The sequence below is a fragment of the Musa acuminata genome, chromosome BXJ1-9, assembly GCF_036884655.1.
Source record: "Musa acuminata AAA Group cultivar baxijiao chromosome BXJ1-9, Cavendish_Baxijiao_AAA, whole genome shotgun sequence".
Lineage (NCBI taxonomy): Eukaryota > Viridiplantae > Streptophyta > Magnoliopsida > Zingiberales > Musaceae > Musa > Musa acuminata.
This window is the reverse complement of record NC_088335.1, coordinates 42,405,786-42,424,440: the sequence shown is the minus strand read 5'-3', so window position 1 is coordinate 42,424,440 and position 18,655 is coordinate 42,405,786. Positions and strand designations below refer to the sequence as shown.

At 46.5% G+C, this 18,655-nt stretch overlaps 3 protein-coding genes and 1 long non-coding RNA gene across 6 annotated transcripts; 2 read left to right on the top strand and 2 right to left on the bottom strand.

The window, feature by feature from the left end:
* Positions 1 to 2,138: 2,138 nt before the first annotated feature.
* LOC135593580 (uncharacterized) lies at positions 2,139 to 3,467 on the bottom strand. The gene has a single exon (XM_065083741.1). The coding sequence runs from the start codon at positions 3,465 to 3,467 to the stop codon at positions 2,382 to 2,384; it is 1,086 nt and encodes a 361-aa protein (XP_064939813.1). The 3' UTR covers positions 2,139 to 2,381.
* A 152-nt stretch (positions 3,468 to 3,619) lies between these two features.
* On the top strand, positions 3,620 to 14,320 carry LOC135593581 (uncharacterized). Its single transcript, XM_065083742.1, has 6 exons — positions 3,620 to 3,761; positions 3,855 to 3,934; positions 4,045 to 4,075; positions 12,247 to 12,489; positions 12,970 to 13,059; positions 13,678 to 14,320. The coding sequence occupies exons 2-6, from the start codon at positions 3,864 to 3,866 to the stop codon at positions 13,729 to 13,731; spliced, it is 489 nt and encodes a 162-aa protein (XP_064939814.1). The 5' UTR covers positions 3,620 to 3,761; positions 3,855 to 3,863; the 3' UTR covers positions 13,732 to 14,320.
* Positions 4,124 to 12,433, bottom strand: LOC135593582 (uncharacterized). Its single transcript, XR_010479706.1, has 3 exons — positions 12,295 to 12,433; positions 4,590 to 4,678; positions 4,124 to 4,472 (listed from the first exon to the last, which is right to left on the bottom strand). It is a non-coding gene; the product is annotated as an uncharacterized LOC135593582 (long non-coding RNA).
* Positions 14,321 to 16,039: 1,719 nt separating the features above from the next.
* LOC103998944 (zinc finger CCCH domain-containing protein 9-like) lies at positions 16,040 to 18,368 on the top strand. 3 transcript variants are annotated; one of them, XM_065083740.1, is made up of 4 exons: positions 16,040 to 16,214; positions 16,292 to 16,512; positions 16,839 to 17,559; positions 17,794 to 18,368. In XM_065083740.1, exons 3-4 carry the CDS (start codon positions 16,861 to 16,863, stop codon positions 18,154 to 18,156), a joined length of 1,062 nt encoding a protein of 353 aa, XP_064939812.1. In that variant the 5' UTR covers positions 16,040 to 16,214; positions 16,292 to 16,512; positions 16,839 to 16,860; the 3' UTR covers positions 18,157 to 18,368. The 3 variants fall into 3 exon arrangements, with proteins under 3 accessions (XP_064939812.1, XP_018673529.2, XP_018673528.2); XM_018817984.2 differs by having other exon boundaries at positions 16,040 to 16,512; positions 17,803 to 18,368; XM_018817983.2 differs by having other exon boundaries at positions 16,040 to 16,512; positions 16,788 to 17,559.
* The last annotated feature ends 287 nt before the right edge of the window (positions 18,369 to 18,655 follow it).

Sequence of the window (18,655 nt, the reverse complement as noted above, 5' to 3'; positions counted from 1 at the left end):
TCTATTTTCAGGATTCGACTTTGTTTGTTCATTGTCCTCAGAGAATCACGTTTATTTATTTCAACACTGGAAGAATTGGGTAGGCATGTTAGCTTCAAAGAGCTACTTGCATCCTGATATGAATGTTGAAGACAGCTGAGATTTTAGGTTCAACGTTAAAATAAGTATTCATGATGTTAGATTTTTTTTTCTTTTTACAGTGATTGCATTTTGAATCAGTGTTCAGGAAAGAAACCCAAGAAATTGAACTGTTGTGGTACCATTCAAGAATGTCAGAATTGAAAACACATGTTAATAAGATGGAAATGTGGAGCACAGAAGAAGGTATCATGCACAAACACAATTAGGTGGGACATGAGACCAGCCTGGATATCATAGTTATGGTGTAATTGGAGCACATGAGAGGATAAGTGGTAAGCATGAGGCAGTGTCTGATTCGAGTGTATTAAAGGGATGGATGTTGACTAATAAAAGCATCCTGAAAAACTGAACTCAGATGACTACACATCTTATATGCACCCTAAATTCTTTTTGTTTTCCCCTTCTTGTGCACCAGTCTTTCTGAGATTATTCAATAACATATAACAAATCTAATTGGCTTTGTTACAAGATATTTATCAACTGATATAAAACATATGTATTGTGCTGAGTATTGAGATTATGATGATACAATCTTGATAACTATCTTATTTATATATTTGTATAGAGAAGTATGCTATTATTTTTGTGACTTGAAGTAGCTGATCTGCTTTGCATCCTTTGTATAGTTAATTTAGAACACTATGAAAGCAAACTGGTGTGTCCACAGTGGTAGTTGCAATTATTTTTCTTGCTCTTCACAAAATCTAGCCTCATATTGTATGAGAATACATACATTTATAAAACAAATTGGGTTGCTGAATTGATATGTTATCCTGCATTTGTTTCTTGCTATTCTTTGTTATGCAATTCTAGCTATTCTGTTAGATACCAAGAGAGGTTTGTCAGACAAAATAACTCCTCTGCTGCTCTTACTGCCAGACTCATACAGCCATGAAAAGAAACCTAACATTTGCCATTTAATTTTCTTGATCTTTCTCCCACTTCTATCTGTGCTCTTCCCTTGTAAGATGATTTTTTTTTTGTATGCTGTGATTCTTAAAGCTTATATCTTCTTTTTGTATGAAGCATTCAATCTGTAAATGACAAAATTATTCCCACATTTTAACCATGTTCTCTCATGTTTTTCCCTTTCCCTTTCTTTGTCATTCGATGACTGTGGTTACCATAATTTGTATCATGCAGGCGACTAACAAAGTAAACGAAGTGAAGCTGGTGGGTAGCATATCAAGAAGAGATGCAATGTCCTGCTTGTTTGCCACCTTGATGGCAACATCAGCACGCAGTGACCCTGCCGAAGCTCGTTCCGTGAAGCCAGAGACCCGAAGAAAAATCAGAGAGAAGCTCAACAAGCTTCGGGAGAAAGCAGGAGTTCCAAAGGACAAGACCGCCGCTAACCCTAAGAACAAGGAAAACCCACCAGCAAGTCCTGAGGACAGATTGACTGCACCTTTGGTTGAGGCAACTCTGTGAAGTAACGACTTCCAACATCACTTACTGTTGCCTTTATGCTCTGTATAACCTTTCAGTCTCAAGTACTTGGGTACTTCAGATCTAGTATGGTGCTTTTATCCTTCTCTATCCTCGGGTAAATGTCTTTAAAGAGCATGAATGGTATTGCATGTTGTTAGTTGATATTATCTTTCTGAACAATCTGGCCTTGATGCCATATATCTTGGCAATGAAGCACCTCACTATGACTGCCTGATAAAAAGCAATCTTAACTCAAGATTTGAAACCCAGTGATCAAGTTGATGAGCATTCTCATGTTTCCCTTGTGATTCAACTTTGCCTTTGGATGTAGAACAGCAAAATGACCATGATCCAGTTTTGTGACAGTTTGGTTGCCAGAATCAGAATCTGTCTCGTTGTAGCTGTTCCCTTGCAACTATGTCACCAACATTTAAAGTTCATAAGAAGGAAACTTGAGGACATGCATATTGTCATCAGGAATTCAGAATAATAATCAATATGAGAAATCAAAATTCTATACATCTAAAAAAAGAACATGATGAACCCTAATTATCCCAACTGAAGAGTAATAAATAGTGATAAACACCACTAGTGATCCATTGTGAATCTGAAAACCCTTACAATTCTCATAAACATCAAAAACTCAATTGCCATTTTGTTTTCTTCCTGCTCTCATGCAGTTTCTCTGTTGTTACTATACTCAATGGCCATTTTGTGTTCTTCCTCTTTTCATGCAGTTTCTCTGTTGTTACTATACTCAAATGGCCATTTTGTGTTCTTCCTCTTCTCATGCAGTTTCTCTGTTGTTACTATGCTCTCTTCTTGTTCAGGTTGGTGACAAGCTGCCCCATCTGAAACCTCCAGTAGCAGAAATAAGCCAATCCCAGACCAATCAGCACAAATCCCCACACCATCTCCCCTTCCCCTTCCTTCCCCCACTCCACCTCCTCGATCCTCCTCACCTTCTTCTCTTCTCCGCCTTCCTCTTCTCCAGGTGTCACCAGAACGTACGCCTTCCGCCCCTCACGCACGGCCACGGCTGTGGCCTGCCAACCCTCCTCTACCGCCGCCTCGTCCTGCACCGCCGCATCTCCCCACCCGTCCCGGCTCCGCAGCCAACGCGTCCCCGCTCCTCCCCGCGCCAGCACCGCTCCCCCGTCGCTCCTCACCGCGATCCCTTCCGCGGCCGCCCCCACCCCCTTCCTCAGCACCTCCTTCGCCGCACCGTCCTCTTCGTCGACCTTGAACATTCTCCCGGTTCCACCCCTCTCCACCACCAGCAGAAACCCGTGGCTCACGTGCGCCACCGCGCCCAGGCCCTCTGACGACGGATCGGCGCCGTAGATCGCCGATCTGGAAAGGACGGACGCGGTCCCATCGAGATCCGCCTTAAGGACGACGCTCCCAGCGGTGATGAAGGCGGAGCCAGTCTTGGGGTCGACGGCGACACCGCCGGGGACTGCAGAGGGGTCGGGGAACGAGGAGAGGAAGATGCGGCGGTGCGGGCGCGGGGAGCGGAGGTCGTAGGCGGCAAGGGCGGCGGGGCCGGCGAGGGCGATGAGGAGGCGGCGGCGACGGTCGTCAACGGTGAGGGCGGCGACGGAGGAGGAGGAAGGGAGGAGGAGGTCGGAGACGAGGGCCTCGGCGACGCCTGCGTCGGAGACGGAGTAGACGGCGGCGTGGGAGAGGCGGGACCCGACGAGGAAGTGCTGCGCGGAGGGGTCCCAGGCGAGGCCGCGTGGGAAGGGCACGGCAGCGGGGATGGCGATGACGTGGCGGCCGCGCCCAAGGGCAGAGCCCGTAAGGAGGGCAAACAGAAGGAGGAGGAAGGGCAAGCTGCGGAGGTGGCGCAGTCGTCTGGTTGCAGGGAAACGGCAGGAGAAGGAAGGCATCATCGCTTCTGCGTACGAAGAGAAGATCGAGAGACGGGAGGGGCTTCGGGAGAGAGGAAAGGAGCGGAGAGCTGAAAGGCGGAGTCGTGGATGTCCTTCTCATTGGACGGCTAAGGTTGCATCTCTCTGACCGATGCCAAATCGGGTCAACCATTATCGGATCGAAGATTATGATCCGCACGCAAAATGGTTCGGGTCGGGATCAGGTCACATCTGGTTAGGATTATATAGAATGATTTGGGGAAGCAGTAATAGTGTCTTCCCATAGTTCCCAACAGATCCAAGAAGCTTACCGAGGTGAGCATCCATTTCCTCCTACCTTAACTAAGCGGCACATTTGCATGAAAAGAATGAATGAACTGAAAAGTTCTTCAATTTGGATGGCAACAGTGTTGTCGGATGGGACGAGGAGGAGATTGTACGACTCTATTCTTTATGATCCACCTGAGGAACACGAGAAAGAAGTTGCAGTAAGTAGTAATGACGAAGTGTGCAGCTAAATTGGCACGAGTATTACCTAATTTTAATTGTTTTCTTCCTCATAAACTTTGTTGGCCGATCGTGATTTTGTGCTGGAAAGGATGTCGCTTATGGCCGGCACAAGGAAAGAGGTAATCCTCATTCTGTTGCCTTGCTCTTCTTCTTAAGCTGATTCCAGTTTATACTCGGTTAGCAACATGAATGATGATCCATAGCTAAATTGTGCCAGCATCATCAAATGAATTTGTTGATTGAATTGTGTTAAAAATTTCACGACTGCAAATGTCACTTGAATTTTTTTTATTTCTTTTAAATCTTTTAATGACTAAATAGATAAACATCATTTTATTCATCATTCATAAATATTTATTATAATTCTTTTATTACAATCCATTTATTCATCGAATCATAAATAGAAAAGCAAATATAGTGATATTAACTTCAATAATCATCCAAATGACTCTACATAGCGGTAGAGGAAGCTTCGCTCTCCACTGGAATCCGATTTAGTACTAGAGGGAGGCTGCTCTGAAAATAAAAAAATAAAGAAAATTCAGCAACGCTGAGTAGGAACCCCAAAAGTCAACTCAAAATATATATATGATCAAAATTCAATCAATCATTCCATTGGCGTATATCAAGTACCCGAAGGAGCACTCCCCCAACAGCGGATAGAGGAACTGTCTAGTCGCCACGTTTGACGGCCCGCTAATCCCCGAAGGGAATCGCCCTACCTGCTCTCGGTAGGAAAATAATATAATCACACATTGGTCATGTCCATTTTGGGATGAAATAATATATTTAAAACGTCTCTTTCAAATATCATCAATATCAAATAATATAAATTAGCCTTCAATTGACTTGAACTATAGTTTAATCGATTCAATTGAACTCGATTTACTAGAGCCTAACTGAACTGATCTCTAATCCTTATTTAATTGGTCTGGAACCATCCTAGACTAGTATAATTTAGACTAGATTAAGTTCAATTTAGGTTAAACTAACTTGAATAAGTCAATCAATTCGGAATCACCCTAAATTGATCTAGAATAATAAAGTCTAGTTTAGTTCAATCAATATTTAGGCTCAAGTTCAACAATAATATTGGACTAAATTGAGCCAGTCCATCTACTGGTCATGTGCATTATATATGATTAAGCATGCATTACACAAAACTGGCCCAGCCCTGGCCCATGGACTAGTCATGTGCGTCGCATGTGACCGCCCATAATGGTTGGGTTGGGGTAGCCTACGGGCCAAGGTCTGACCCGTGGGTTGGGCCTGGCCTGTGAGCAATTTCATTCCAATTAATATTTAATTTTATATCATAGCATATACCCATTAACAACATAAATAAAAACATAATAATGCATTAAAAGATAGACGATGAGAAAAGCTTTAATACAAGGAAATAACATTCTAAATTTGACTAGAAATCATAAGACATTAAAAGAGAGACTGGAAGATAAGTTTTAATACAAGGAAATAACCTTTTAAATTCAAATAAAAATCATGTTTTCAATACATATAAAATTTCAACATATTCTAGTCATATTTTAAATCATTCAGAATAATATATTTTAAATTTCAGATCAAAGAATATCAAAAAGGATTTTAGATAACATATTCTAGTCTAACAAGATTTTAATCCAAACAAGATTAAAGATAAACTGTAATATAAAAAATATATCATATAAAACATATACCTTTTTAACATATTTAATTCTACAATAAAAACCTTAATCAGGGGTCAAATAATATTATGAAAACTTTAACTAATTACTTTAATAAAATTTTTTTGACATTTAAAGAATTGATACACATTTTTCAAACTATAAAACCTTCAGCATTTAAAGAATCAAAATAGAAGCTAAAACTTTTAAATTTAAGAAAGGTAGGGAAACCTACCTCTTGTCAACATGGTGTAACTCCTCGTTCCTCCCGCTGCCAGGCTCGACTAGGTGAGGAACGAATGAGAGAAATCTCTCTCCTTTAAATAGGAGGAGGTGAGCCTCTATTAAGGGAAATTCATTTTAATTTTCATATTTATTTAATATAAATTATTTTCATTTAATATACTAACAAATATGATATCAACATATTTGGAATACTTAATAGTTATTTCCTTAATTCATATCAACAAACAAAGAAGTAGATTAAGATTTTCTTAAATTATAATAACAAGTAAGGAAATAAAATCAATTCCTAACTTAAATATTTGATTTGATTACACACATCTGCATAGTAAAAGAAGGAAATATCTAAAATTTATGTTTTGCTATGAAATTTTATAGGCCTCGAGCTTATACATGACCTTCACTGTAGATGGCATAAATTTCAGCTCATACTTAGACTAAATGACAATTAATTTAGTTTTATTGATGATGTGGGTGTATAAATTGACTTCAAGCCTGCACCTATGAGCTAATGACTCAGGTGTTGTAACAGCATCACATGTAACCAAAATAGTTATCAAAGCAGTTAATATCAAACTATCATGTCATCAAGATAAAATCATTAGACAAACTAAATTACATATGGTTAGCAACAAGATCTAAATAGGATAATTACTTAATGAGGATAGTAAATATGATAAGACTCGGCTAACGTCAGCCGATGCTTCATGCCTCGATCGACGCGACTGCACTCGGTCAATCGAATCGGAACACCGGCCGAGGCGCATTAACGCCTACTCAGGCTCGGTCCTTCATGCCACGCCAACACCCATATCAGACGCTACCAGCCTGCCTCCTGCAGGCGGGCACATCAAACAACAATAAGCTTCCCTATAAATACCCTCTCGTTCATCAGAAGAGGCGGAGAGAGGGGACGGAGGGATAGACACACAAAAACACTTCTTCATCTGAAACCCCCTCCACATCCGCTGACTCGATCGTCGGAGGGGTCGGGTCAAGCTTCTCGACCCGACCTTTGTGCAGGTCCGAAGCCAAAGGTCCCCGCGGGACGTGCAAACGAGGAGCCCTCGCCCGGAGCAAGCGGCCACCCCGTCCCGATCGGACTGCCTCGGCGCGACCACCTCGGCGGGCTCGAGGAACGCCCCCAGGGAGATCCCCGTCGTCCGGATCCGAACCGAGCCGCGTTGGCCCTGAGGCCACGGCTCAAGGCTGTTTCCCACAACAGATTGGCGCTAGAAGGAGGGCCGGAATGTCGGGTGATCACCCGAACGACTCAGATGAGCCCATGGCTGAGAGGTCGCACCCGACCGAAGCCTCGGGGGAACATCCCCCGCATGGAGACCATCGTGACGAACATCCCGCCACAACCTTCTAACGATATTGGCGAATATTCAATGACCCGGGCTTGTCGCCGCCTGACGGCGCCCCAGCCGACTCAACGCCCGTGTCACCCGAGGCCTTTCAGGTCCTCGCCCGTCAAGTCCGAGCTCTGATGAAAATGGTGCAAACAATTACCCCGCTCGTTTCGCATCCGACGCACCCGCCCGCGATCGAACCACTACGATAACGCAAGGCGCCCGTTCGGGCCCACATGACACTACCGGAGCCCCCCGCTTCGTCTCGGGTCCGACCGGCCCCACTCGGGGATCCAGTGATGGCAAACCCGAGCAGTCGCCCAGAACCCGAGGCACTCTCTTCGGACTCCCTGCTGGCCCAGTTGCGCTTCATCAGCCAGCGACTCGACGAGGTGCAAAAAGAGGTTTGCAGGTCCAAGGGAGAGCTCGGGGAGGACACACACCAAGGGTCTCCCTTCACGCCCGAGATACGGGATCTGACAGTCCCCCCGGACTTCCAGCTCCTCTCTCTGGACGCTTACGATGACTCCATCGACCCAGCGGACCATGTAGCCACTTTTCGCTCCCAAATGGCGCTATACGGAACCTCTGATGCCCTGATGTGCAGAGTGTTTCCTACCACTCCAAGAGGGCCGACCCATGCGTGGTATGGCGGCTTGAAGACCGGAACGATTGCTTCCTTCGGCCAGCTCGCCAATGACTTCGAGCTCCACTACGTAGCCTATGCACGGCCAAAGCCCTCCGCAGCGCTGCTCCTCGGACTCAAACAAAGGGAGGATGAGCCCCTCTTACATTTTGTGGATCGCTTTGCCATGTAAATCCGGGGTTTGCTAAACACTCACCCCTCTCTGTTAGTGTAGGTGTTGGGAAATCATTGGGGGGCGACATCATATGCGCAGCGGAAGAACAAGAAAACAAAATCCCCGATTCCCAAAAAGATGTTCGTCGTCGTGCGAAGATTGGTGCGCAAAAAATCTGCAAAACACAAAACTGCGTATAGAGATTGTGTTACCTAGGGAGATCGTATATCCCTGTTTCCTTGCAGATCCTTAGGAGAGGGTGAAGGAGGTCAAGCGTCCTCCTCTCTAGCGGTGATCCACACAGCAGGGTTGCGATGACGCTCCTCAAAACTCCAGGCCTACTCTGAGGTGGAGAGGGAGAGGAGAATAGGAAAGGCAAGCAAAGATTCTAGCCTATGAGGCTGTGAATCCCTCCTATTTATAGAGATCCCGTGTCAAACCCTAATGGGTCCTTCCCTAGTGGGTATTGGATCTGCATCCAATAAGACAAGGGCTCCGTCGGATATCTCATATCCGAACCTCTACTCATCGCAATGCCTACCATATGTGTGTGACCCTCTAGGCCCAATATCGAGCTGGCCGTGAGTCATACCTATCAGAACTCCTTCTAACTCAGTGAATTATTATCTCTGTAATAATTCACTCGACTCATCGACTACGAACGTACTAGGCCACTACGCCGTAGTCCCCAGACGATACAGGGGAATCTAATCCATTGGACCTCTCTGTCCTCAGTTACTATGTACCTATAGTCCCTCATCCATCTAATATCCCAGAGACCGTATATCGAGCATGGTGCTGTCAGACCCATACGGTTTCTACTCGAGTCTCGCTCTAATCGGATTCTCCCGGAGAACTCTTTCTCTCTCAACCCGAATGACCCTGGCCAGGGATTTGTCTGAGCAAGAACACATAGGATATTCCTCTCATGACGCCGAGAGTAGATGATCCTCTATTGACACTCAATAGCCCTCGTAAGGTCGACTACCACTCCCAATGACCAGCTGTACTAGATCTGGGGACAGCCAAACCTATAAGTCTGGTATCAAAGAGTGGAGCACTCATACAGGACATCCTTGGTGTCTCAAGTCTAAGGACCAGATACACCACTGGGACTACGAAATCGTTGTCTGACAATAAGGCATCATTAACCATCCAGCATTCCGTAAACGGATCAATCAGTGAACTCATTCTCCAATGAGCACCTGTACTGTATCCCTAGTGTCCCTACACGAGCAGCTATGAGACCAGCTGCATCCATCATATGGACGGGTATACAGCACACCAGTCTATCCGGTTATCACGATGTCCCTCTCGAGTAACCTATGACCGGGATTATTTAGGATATGTGTTTATAGGTGAATCGATCTCATTATCGTGATCTCATCACGATCCGATTCCCATTGCACAAATCCAAGGACATCACAATATATATATGCATTTATGCAATAGTCATAAAGTGATATATGCCAAAATATAATAAGCAAAAAGATTCTGTATCAAGTCACACGTGCCATCACTCACGTGATTGGCTTGCTGGGCACCTATGACTAGCAGCAGGTGTTTATGATAGGTCTGCGACCTTCCAGATTCCTCTGGTCCCTAGCGGAGCGACCTCCCACCACGGTGCCAGAGATGCTCCAACGGGCTAACCGGTACATCGCGGCGGAGGCCTGGGCAGTCGTGAGGAGAAAGGACGACTTCCGGCCGTGGGCTCCATAAGAGAGGTCAAGCACCCGCGGTGGCTACACCGATGTAGCCCTCACGAAAAGAAATCGAGGCCCTGCCTCAGTTCCTTCCGAGTGAAGGTTCAGTACCATCTGACTGCCTCCCGGTTCGCGGTTAGCTCCAACCTAACCCCCTTCTGTATCTACACGGCTTGGCCCGACTCGTATCCCTTGGCCGTAGTCGGCCCGAGCCCACCTCAGTGCGGTCTGCCCGCCTGAGTGTGTCCCTCGGCCGTAGCCTGCCTGCGCCGAGTTCCTCGGCCACAGACCGCCGAGTACACCTCAGCGCGGCCTGCCCGCCTGAGCCATGTCCCTCCGCCGCAGGCCGCTTGCGTCGAGCTCCTCGGCCGTAGCCGACCCGAGTCCACCTCAGCGCGACCTGCCCGCCTGAGCCGTGTCCCTCGGCCGCAGCTCGCCTGCGCCGAGCTCCTCGGTCACAGACCGCCGAGTTCACCTCAGCGCGGCCTGCCCGCCTGAGCCGTGTCCCTCGGCCGCAGCCCGCCTGCGCCGAGCTCCTCGGTCGCATGGTACCTGAAACCACACTTGCGTGGCCTGCCCGCCTATGTCGTGCTACTCGGCCGCATGGTGCTCGAAACCACGCCTGCGCGATCTACCCACCTACGTCGTGCTACTCGGCCGCATGACCCTCGAGACCACGCCTGCGCGGTCTACCCGCCTGCGTCGTGATCCTCGGTCGCATAATGCCCGAGACCACACCTGCGCGGCCTGCTCGCCTACGTCGTGCTCCTCAGCCCCATGTTCCCCGAGACACACCTGCATGGCCAGCCCGCCTGCGTCGTGCTCCTTAGCTCCATGTTCCTAAGACACACCTGCGCGACCAGCCCGCCTGCGTCGTGCTCCTCGGCTCCATGCTTCCCGAGATCACGCTTGCGCGTCTAGCCCACCTGCGTCGTGCTCCTCGACTCCATGCTCCTCGAGACACGCCTGCGCGGCCAGCCCGCCTGCGTCGTGCTCCTCGACTCCATGCTTCCCGAGATCACGCCTGCGCGGCCAGCCCGCTTGCGTCGTGCTCCTTGGCTCCATGTTCCCGAGATCACGCCTGCGCGGCCAGCCCGCTTGCGTCGTGCTCCTCGGCCCCATGCTTCCCGAGATCACACCTACGCAGCCAGCCCGCCTGCGTCGTGCTCCTCGGCCCCATACTCCCCGAGACATGCCTACGCGGCCAGCCCCTCTGAAAGCTAAAGCCATGCCTCGGACTTCCGTTACAACGACCGACGCATAGGTTCTTTATGGGAGGGAATATGATGAGGATAGTAATTATGATAAGACTCGGCTGACGTCAGCCGACGCCTCACGCCTTGATCGGCGCGACTGCACTCGGTCAATCGAACCGGAACACCGGCCGAGGCGCATTAACACCTACTCGGGCTCGGTCCTTCACACCATGCCAACACCCATGTCAGACGCTACCAGCCTGCCTCCTGCAGGCGGGCACATCAAACAACAGTAAGCTTCCCTATAAATACCCTCTTGTTCATCAGAAGAGGCGGAGAGAGGGGACAGAGGGACAGGCACACAAAAACACTTCTTCATCTGAAACCTCCTCCACATCCGCTGACTCGATCGTCGGAGGGGTCGGGTCGAGCTTCCCGACCCGACCTTTGTGCAGGTCCGAAGCCGAAGGTCCCCGCGGGACGCGCAGGCGAGGAGCCCTCGTCCGGAGCAAGCGGCCACCCTGTCTCGATCGGACCGCCTCGGCGCGACCACCTCGGCGGGCTCGAGGAACGCCCCCAGGGAGATCCCCGTCGTTTGGATCCGAACCGAGCCGCGTCGACCCCGAGGCCACGGCTCAAGGCTGTTTCCCACAACATTACTCGATTCCAATTATTCGACGGTTGGACTATTGTATAAAGGGATTTTCTCCTCAGAAACTATTGATATGATACTCTGAATACTTTTCTAATTTGATTTTTTTTCAGTATTATTTCACCGTCTGAAAGAATATCTTGATCTAAGCATCAGAGGAGGATCTTGTTGAGTATATTATAACTTTTATCTTATTTTTATTGGAAATATTCATGTATGTGAGATAAAAGAAAGATGAACTAAGAAGATATAGTAGGATTATAGATATTATGATTGATCCATAACATAGGATCCTACGCTTTTGGACTGACTTAGTGTCTTGCATGATATAATCATGGCCAATTTGATTTAGACACATCAGTAGTTGATTTCTGATGTGGTCAGAAAACTCAATACCACCTCAGCTCAACCTTGCTTCTCATGTTCATATTAGTAATCCTTCTATTTTAGCTTTTTTTTTGGCAAGATGACTAAATCTGACCTCATCAGTGAATTCAATTATTGGATACTCCAGCTCAGGCACAAGCTTACAATAAGTACAATGATATAATTGGTGATGATGTGATATTTGTTGTAGCAATATCAACAGATTAGTGTCCTATTAACAATTTCAGATACCGATGTATACATGTAAATCATCAACTATTCATGGCCAAAAAATTTCTTGTTGTCTACAGCTTTATTCTTTCAAGCAACCTGTTGGCATGTTTCTGGAACGCACTCACCTTAATCATGTCAGGAGAAGCAATATAGCCTGGACTTGGAGGAGCTACAGCAGACGCTGCTCGAAATGGTACAGGATTCTGGTTCACCATCTCAGCCTTGCCCCTTTGCCGATGGAGGATGTTTGTCAACTTGGAAGTGGCTTCTGGATGGCATGGAGTCGAAGACACCGGCACGGAGTTGTTTGGAATTGTGAGGTATCATTCAAAACAAAGTTTATGTTTAGGAGTCTGCAGAATCGATGCCAAACAAAGTTTGGTATTTGCTAACCATTTTGATTTAAACATATAGACAGCCATGATATCTATGTGTATCATATAATTTTTCTTGTTCAGATATAAGACTGCAATCAGCTAAACAAGTGATGCGTTCGTCAAGATAATGCCCTTTAAATTCAAAATTAGTCATTGATGACCGAGTTGAGGCCCACTGATTGGCATCTCATTTCAGGCTTAGCTTGTTTTGATCCTATAACATAATCATAATAATGACAAACCAATCCACAATAGATTAATCCATATTTGTCTTAGAACTGTTGTGATTAGTGTTGGGAAAGATAAATTATCTAGAGTTAGAATTTGGCTGGGGGGCATCCTGTAACTCTTAAATGAATGCTTGTGTTCCTTCCCCTTTTCCATGGCCTACCCATTCGTCTTAATTATTCTTATCTTGAACAGGTTGGTGGCGGGTCTACATTCAGCTTCGTTGCTGTCTCTGAATACCATGAACTTGCCTTTCAAAACGAGTCAGCAGCTACAAGCCCAGTGGCAAGTACTCAGAACCTACCTTATCTCTGAACTCCCATTTTTACTTTCTTACATACACTGCAAAAATGCTTTAGAGAGAGAACCTAAGTTAGAGGAGCTTCCTATCTCTCTCTTGACTTGGATGTCGAGGTCGAATCCCGACTTGAGATATAATCTCTCTCGACTTGATATACTTGCATATGAATCTCCTGTAGGAATTTGGTATCTAGGCATTCAATGTAAGAGTAAGTATTTAATCGCATGATCAAAACATACTTGAAGAGACCTGTTTATAGTGATAGCTCTAATCGTATGACATTGGGAAGAACATTCATTGAATCATATCCAAATGTTCATTTGATCGTATTTAGTTTTAATTATCCGAAAATACGGATAATCAAACCCCAAAATTATGGATGTGCAGTTCATCTGGGTCCCATCATATTAGGGCATCCACATGCCGATCGCTTTCAGACAAAACAATAATAGAAGGATAACCATGCAACAACACACCTTCTAACACTTTTTTCTTCTACCAATTACACCCATAGTTGTTCATGCAACAATAGAAAGAGAAAGAAGAAGAAGACGATTACATAGTTTTCTTACACCAACCTCCTCTTCCTATACACTCCACAGCTTTACCTTCTCCGCAATCCACTTTGGACCAACCCAATTAAGCCCTCGACGTGAACGGAAAGGAGAAGCAAAGCCAAGTCCACAGAGCTGTCTCCTACTCGGAGAGTGTGTGTGTCTGTGTGTGAGAGAGAGAGAGAGAGAAAGAGAGAGAGGAGGAGGACGTCGGAAAAGATGCGACGATGCTGCCGAAAGCCTTCGCCACTGCTGGTGAAGTCGACGCTTATCATGATCGCGGCTGCCTCGATAGTGGTCGGCTGCTCTGCAGCAGTAACCCCGTCGGTGCCCGACGCTCAGATCAAATGCGACTGCAATCCCTGCGGCTGCACGCAGAAACCGCCGCCTCCGCCTCCGAAGTGGCCCGTACCGTATTGTCCTCCGCCGCCACCGGCGCCGTATCTTTACATAGTCGGCACGCCAGGTAATCTCTACCCGTTTGACCCCAATTACTACCCCTCGAGCGCTCGCCGGAGCTACGCTGGGCCGATGCCGGTCTTCCTGGTCTCCGGGCTGCTTGCCCTGTGGAAGATTTGGTGGCTATGACTTGTGCTGTAACAATCATTTAGATTTCTGCTTCGTCTTCTTTCCATGTTCTCAAATCTTCTCTTTGTTGCAAGAAAATGAAGAATAAGTTCTGATTTCTAAATGATTAGCTTTGGCAGATCCTTTTTTTTTCCCCGCTTTATACGTAAATCTCTAAATTTGTTAAGAATATAAATGAATTCATATCTACACAAAAGAATATATCTTTCTTATCTACTAAAGTTCTTTAATGAAATGACAGTGATAAAAAATAATAGATTTACACTATAAATCATGCATTGAATGATCAGATCCTACCACAAAAGAAATGGAGTATGATTACTGGGGGATACATGAAAATTCTCTAATATACATGTCATAATCATTTGTATTAGAGAATATTTTTCCTGTGAGGAGGAGGATGATATTATATATTGCAAGTGGACATTGAGCCAATTAATCTTATTCATAGCTCATATGCCTATTGGAATTGCTTATTACTTAGCTTTTGGTAGATGGATCAGTAATGTCACTTTCCAGTGTCCATGATTGAGGCTTGACTTATGACCATATTACTTTAGCATCAATAAGGTTAAGGTTTAAATTATCATATTTTATGTAATGTGACTACTTTTGGGTTTTTAGAATTTGCATGTCTAACCTCAATAACATCTATTGGTTAGCTGCATATTTAGAAACTAATTAGGCTTAAGAATGAATTTATGTTACAAATTGCAAAGAATCTTATCATAATTAAAACTCTCAAATTAGAATTTATGTTAAATTATAAATTTAAATTTAATATTCCAATGCTATCCACCATTTGTATCTCACTCCATATAGAAACCTGCGAAACCTCCCTTTGCGTGCACTCGAAGCCCCACCGATGGACGCTACTCTCCGCACAAATCAACCTCATTAACCCTGAATCACATCCACCATGCAAAGCCGTCACCCTCAACCATCGTAGAACACGACTCTCCTTCTTCTTCTTCCTTCGATCCTTCCTAGCATGCACTCATGCTCTCAAAGCATTCCTACGTCGTCATCTCCACGCTTCTCCTCCTCCTCCTCCTCGACCGTCCTCCGTCGAGTCTCTCCGACTGTCCGTACCCAAGCCTGCCGCCACCGGACACGTCATATTACGGGGAGTCGCATCCTCCACCGCTGGGTTACATTCCCTACTTCCCTCCACCAGACAACACTCTGCTAGCTCCGCCGCCGCCCAACCCCGTCCTGCCATGGTTCCCCTTCTACTACAGAACCCCGCCGCCGCCTCTACTTGCATCCCTGCAACATTGCTGCCTTTGCTCTCAGCGTCGTTGGCAGTCCTTCTCTAGCGATCATAAGCTTGGTTTCTCAATAGAGATCGAAGTTGTTGGTTTGTGTATGTAATTGTTTTGGCATGCGGTCTGATAATAACAACGTAAGCTAATGAAGCTTACTTCATATTTGCTGGATATGACATGCATTTCCTCTTTCCTTTATTCTTTTTTGCTGCTTTATGTTCTAAAATTGTTCTTCTGCAGTTCTGCTACTGTAATTGCTAAGTCATCATCAGGACAGAGACAGGTCAACAGAGTTTGGTCAAGATAACACAATCTCGCCACATTCCACCAAACTCATTGTCCGCACTGTGACATAGAACAAGAAAGGGAACTTTTTCAGAGAGAGAGAGAGAGAGAGAGAGAGAGAGATTTTAACGCTTCACAATTGACATCTCATTCAATCAGTCCGTTGCCGAGAAAAATTCAAAAAGAAAGATATATATATATATATATATATATATATATATATATATATATATATATATATATATATATATATATATATATATATATATATATATATGACGCGCGTGTGCTGTTATAATCCGAAGGTGGCGTGCTTGGCGAGGACGGTGGGCCCCAGTTAGTTAAAAATTTGACGAGGAAGCAAACATAATGGCTACGCTTCTTCGTTCGTAATGGAACGCAGTTTGGTAGCTCAAAGCTGGGACTCTTCCACACAAAGCAAACGTAATCGTGACGTCCGTTATTTCTCCGTCCAAATCGTCATGGAAGGTGGCCTAACGTCCGTTATTGTCACCACACAGTGCACGGACAGGAATGCCGTTACTCCACGTCAGCTCACGGTGGTTTCACTTTGTGGCGTCTTGAAACGGCGGTAGGAGTCCGTCAAGCTTACCGTTTCGGGGTCTCCCTGGCACCGACCACTGCGCTCCACACTCCTGCCCTCCCCACCTATATATACACCGCTCCCTCCTCCCTCAGTTCTTTGATCACCCCCCGTCCCCTGACTTCTCGTTTGGCGAAGGTGAGACTTCCTTTGATGATGTGATCTGTTTCTTTTTTCATCTTTGTGTTGGATGAACGAATCGAGCGAGATGTTGAAATCTCGATGATGATCCGATATCGATGATCACGCGTTCGTGATCTTTCGTTTGGATGTTGGTCCTATTGGTTTTGGATTGGCGAGTAGCTGTTTTCTCTATGTTTTCCTGGTTTCTGTTTGATCCGGGAAGAAATACCAGTCTCTGGACAACTTTTGATGCATATTTGAAGTTTTGTAGAAAATGTGTTCTGTGGCAGTGGTCGGATCTGATCCGTTGGTGCTTCTTTCTTGGTTTGTCTCCTTTGAAGAGACGGCATCAGACAGAGATTGATGCAGCGGGCACTGGTTTCATCCGGCGGTGGCGACTGCCTCGGCGTTTCGATGGCATCCGCGCCTTCCCCGTACATCTGTAACGGTGACGATTTCCTCAGCCCGTACACGATTTTCTCAACGATCGACACTGCCCCTCTCCCCGCTTCCGGCACCTTCGCGATCTCCCCCTCCTCGGTCTCCTTCGAAGAGGCGGAGGCCTCATCCACAGCCACCGAGGACCGCCTCTGCCTAGCCCGCCTCGCTCTCCGGTACCGGGAGATCACCGAGCGCTACGGCATCTGCCTATCCCACCTCTGCGACACCGCCGAGGAGGTGGAGTCCCTTCGCCGCGAGAACGCCAGCCTCCGAACCGCCAACGGCGAGCTCGCCAGGCGGCTCGAACTCCTCGCCGGTAAGCACACTGGCCGTTTCCCGTCATCCGCGGGTGTGGTGCTCATGGATGAGCTCCCCCCCCTCAGCATCGCCGAAACGCCGAAGCCCGGAGACAGCCCCACGAGCGTGCTCACCTTTCAGGAGAGAATCTGCGGTGGCCACAGGTCGGCAACTGGGCCGGTGGCGGAGAAGCATGTCTCACCACCGAAGATCACCTCGGTCAGATCCAGCGGATACCTAAAGCTGAACTCGGCCGGTGGACCGGGTTCGGATACGAACCTTAACGACCGGTTTCGCGTCCCAAGCCCCGTCATGATCGGCTCGGTGAGTATTCTATTCTCTATTCCTCTTAATTTTTCTCGCAGAGAAAGTTGACGTTGTTATTTTATACATTATTATACAATGATATAACTATACGGACAAGTTTGGTGCACGAGCGGGTAAAGTGTCATGGTGTAGTAGAAGTGTTGCTCTCTTCCACACTGGAAGATATTTTGGTTATTTCGTTTTGTTTGACAGGGTGCATATTTCCCTTCTATTTTGTTTTCTTACTACAAGCTGCGGCAGGCGCATTTGGGCGGGGGGAGCAACGACGGCAAGGGGGAAAGAGTAGGAGGCGCGGACGATGAGAAAGAAGGAGAGAGTGGTGGTGGAGCACTGGAGCTGGAGGTGTTCCGCCAGGGGATGTTCAAGACGGAGCTGTGCAGTAAGTGGGAGGAGAGCGGAGTGTGCTCATACGGCGAGCACTGCCGGTTCGCCCACGGCATCGCGGAGCTCCGCCCTGTCCTCCGTCACCCCCGCTACAAGACCGAGCTCTGCCGCATGATCCTCTTCGGCGACGCCTGCACCTACGGCCACCGCTGCCAATTCCGCCACTCCCTCTCCCCCTCCGACCACCAACGCCTCCGGCGCTGCCCATAAAACGTATAGATTACTCCCTATACTAATTAACGACAATAAAACTAAGAAAAAACAGGGTAAAAAAACAGAGGTGTAGAAGTTATATATCTCCCCTCCTAACCAAAATTATTCCAAATGGAAGGAAATGTAGCAGATCTAAATGCTTGTAAATTGCTTTTGCTATGTGTATGCTCCCTCTGGTAAATAAATATATGTAGATGTATTTAGTGCAAGCACGGAATAGGACAATACATTTTTCTCTGTTGAGCAAATATTTAGAAAGATCAAACATAGTGGTGTCGTTGTCTTAGCCTTTTGTTTTTGAAGTTTCTTGATTCAATTTTCTCTGCTCTGAGCTATTACTTTATGGGCGCGTAGCTAGCATGGCCAATGACGGAGGTGCAAGCATGCTCAGCGTGCAAAGGTAGTCAGTAATAGATGTGACCAATGGTAAAATCATCATTTATGAAAGAAAACTCTCTTGGAGAATTTATGAAAATTCGGTGCTATGTAAGAATTT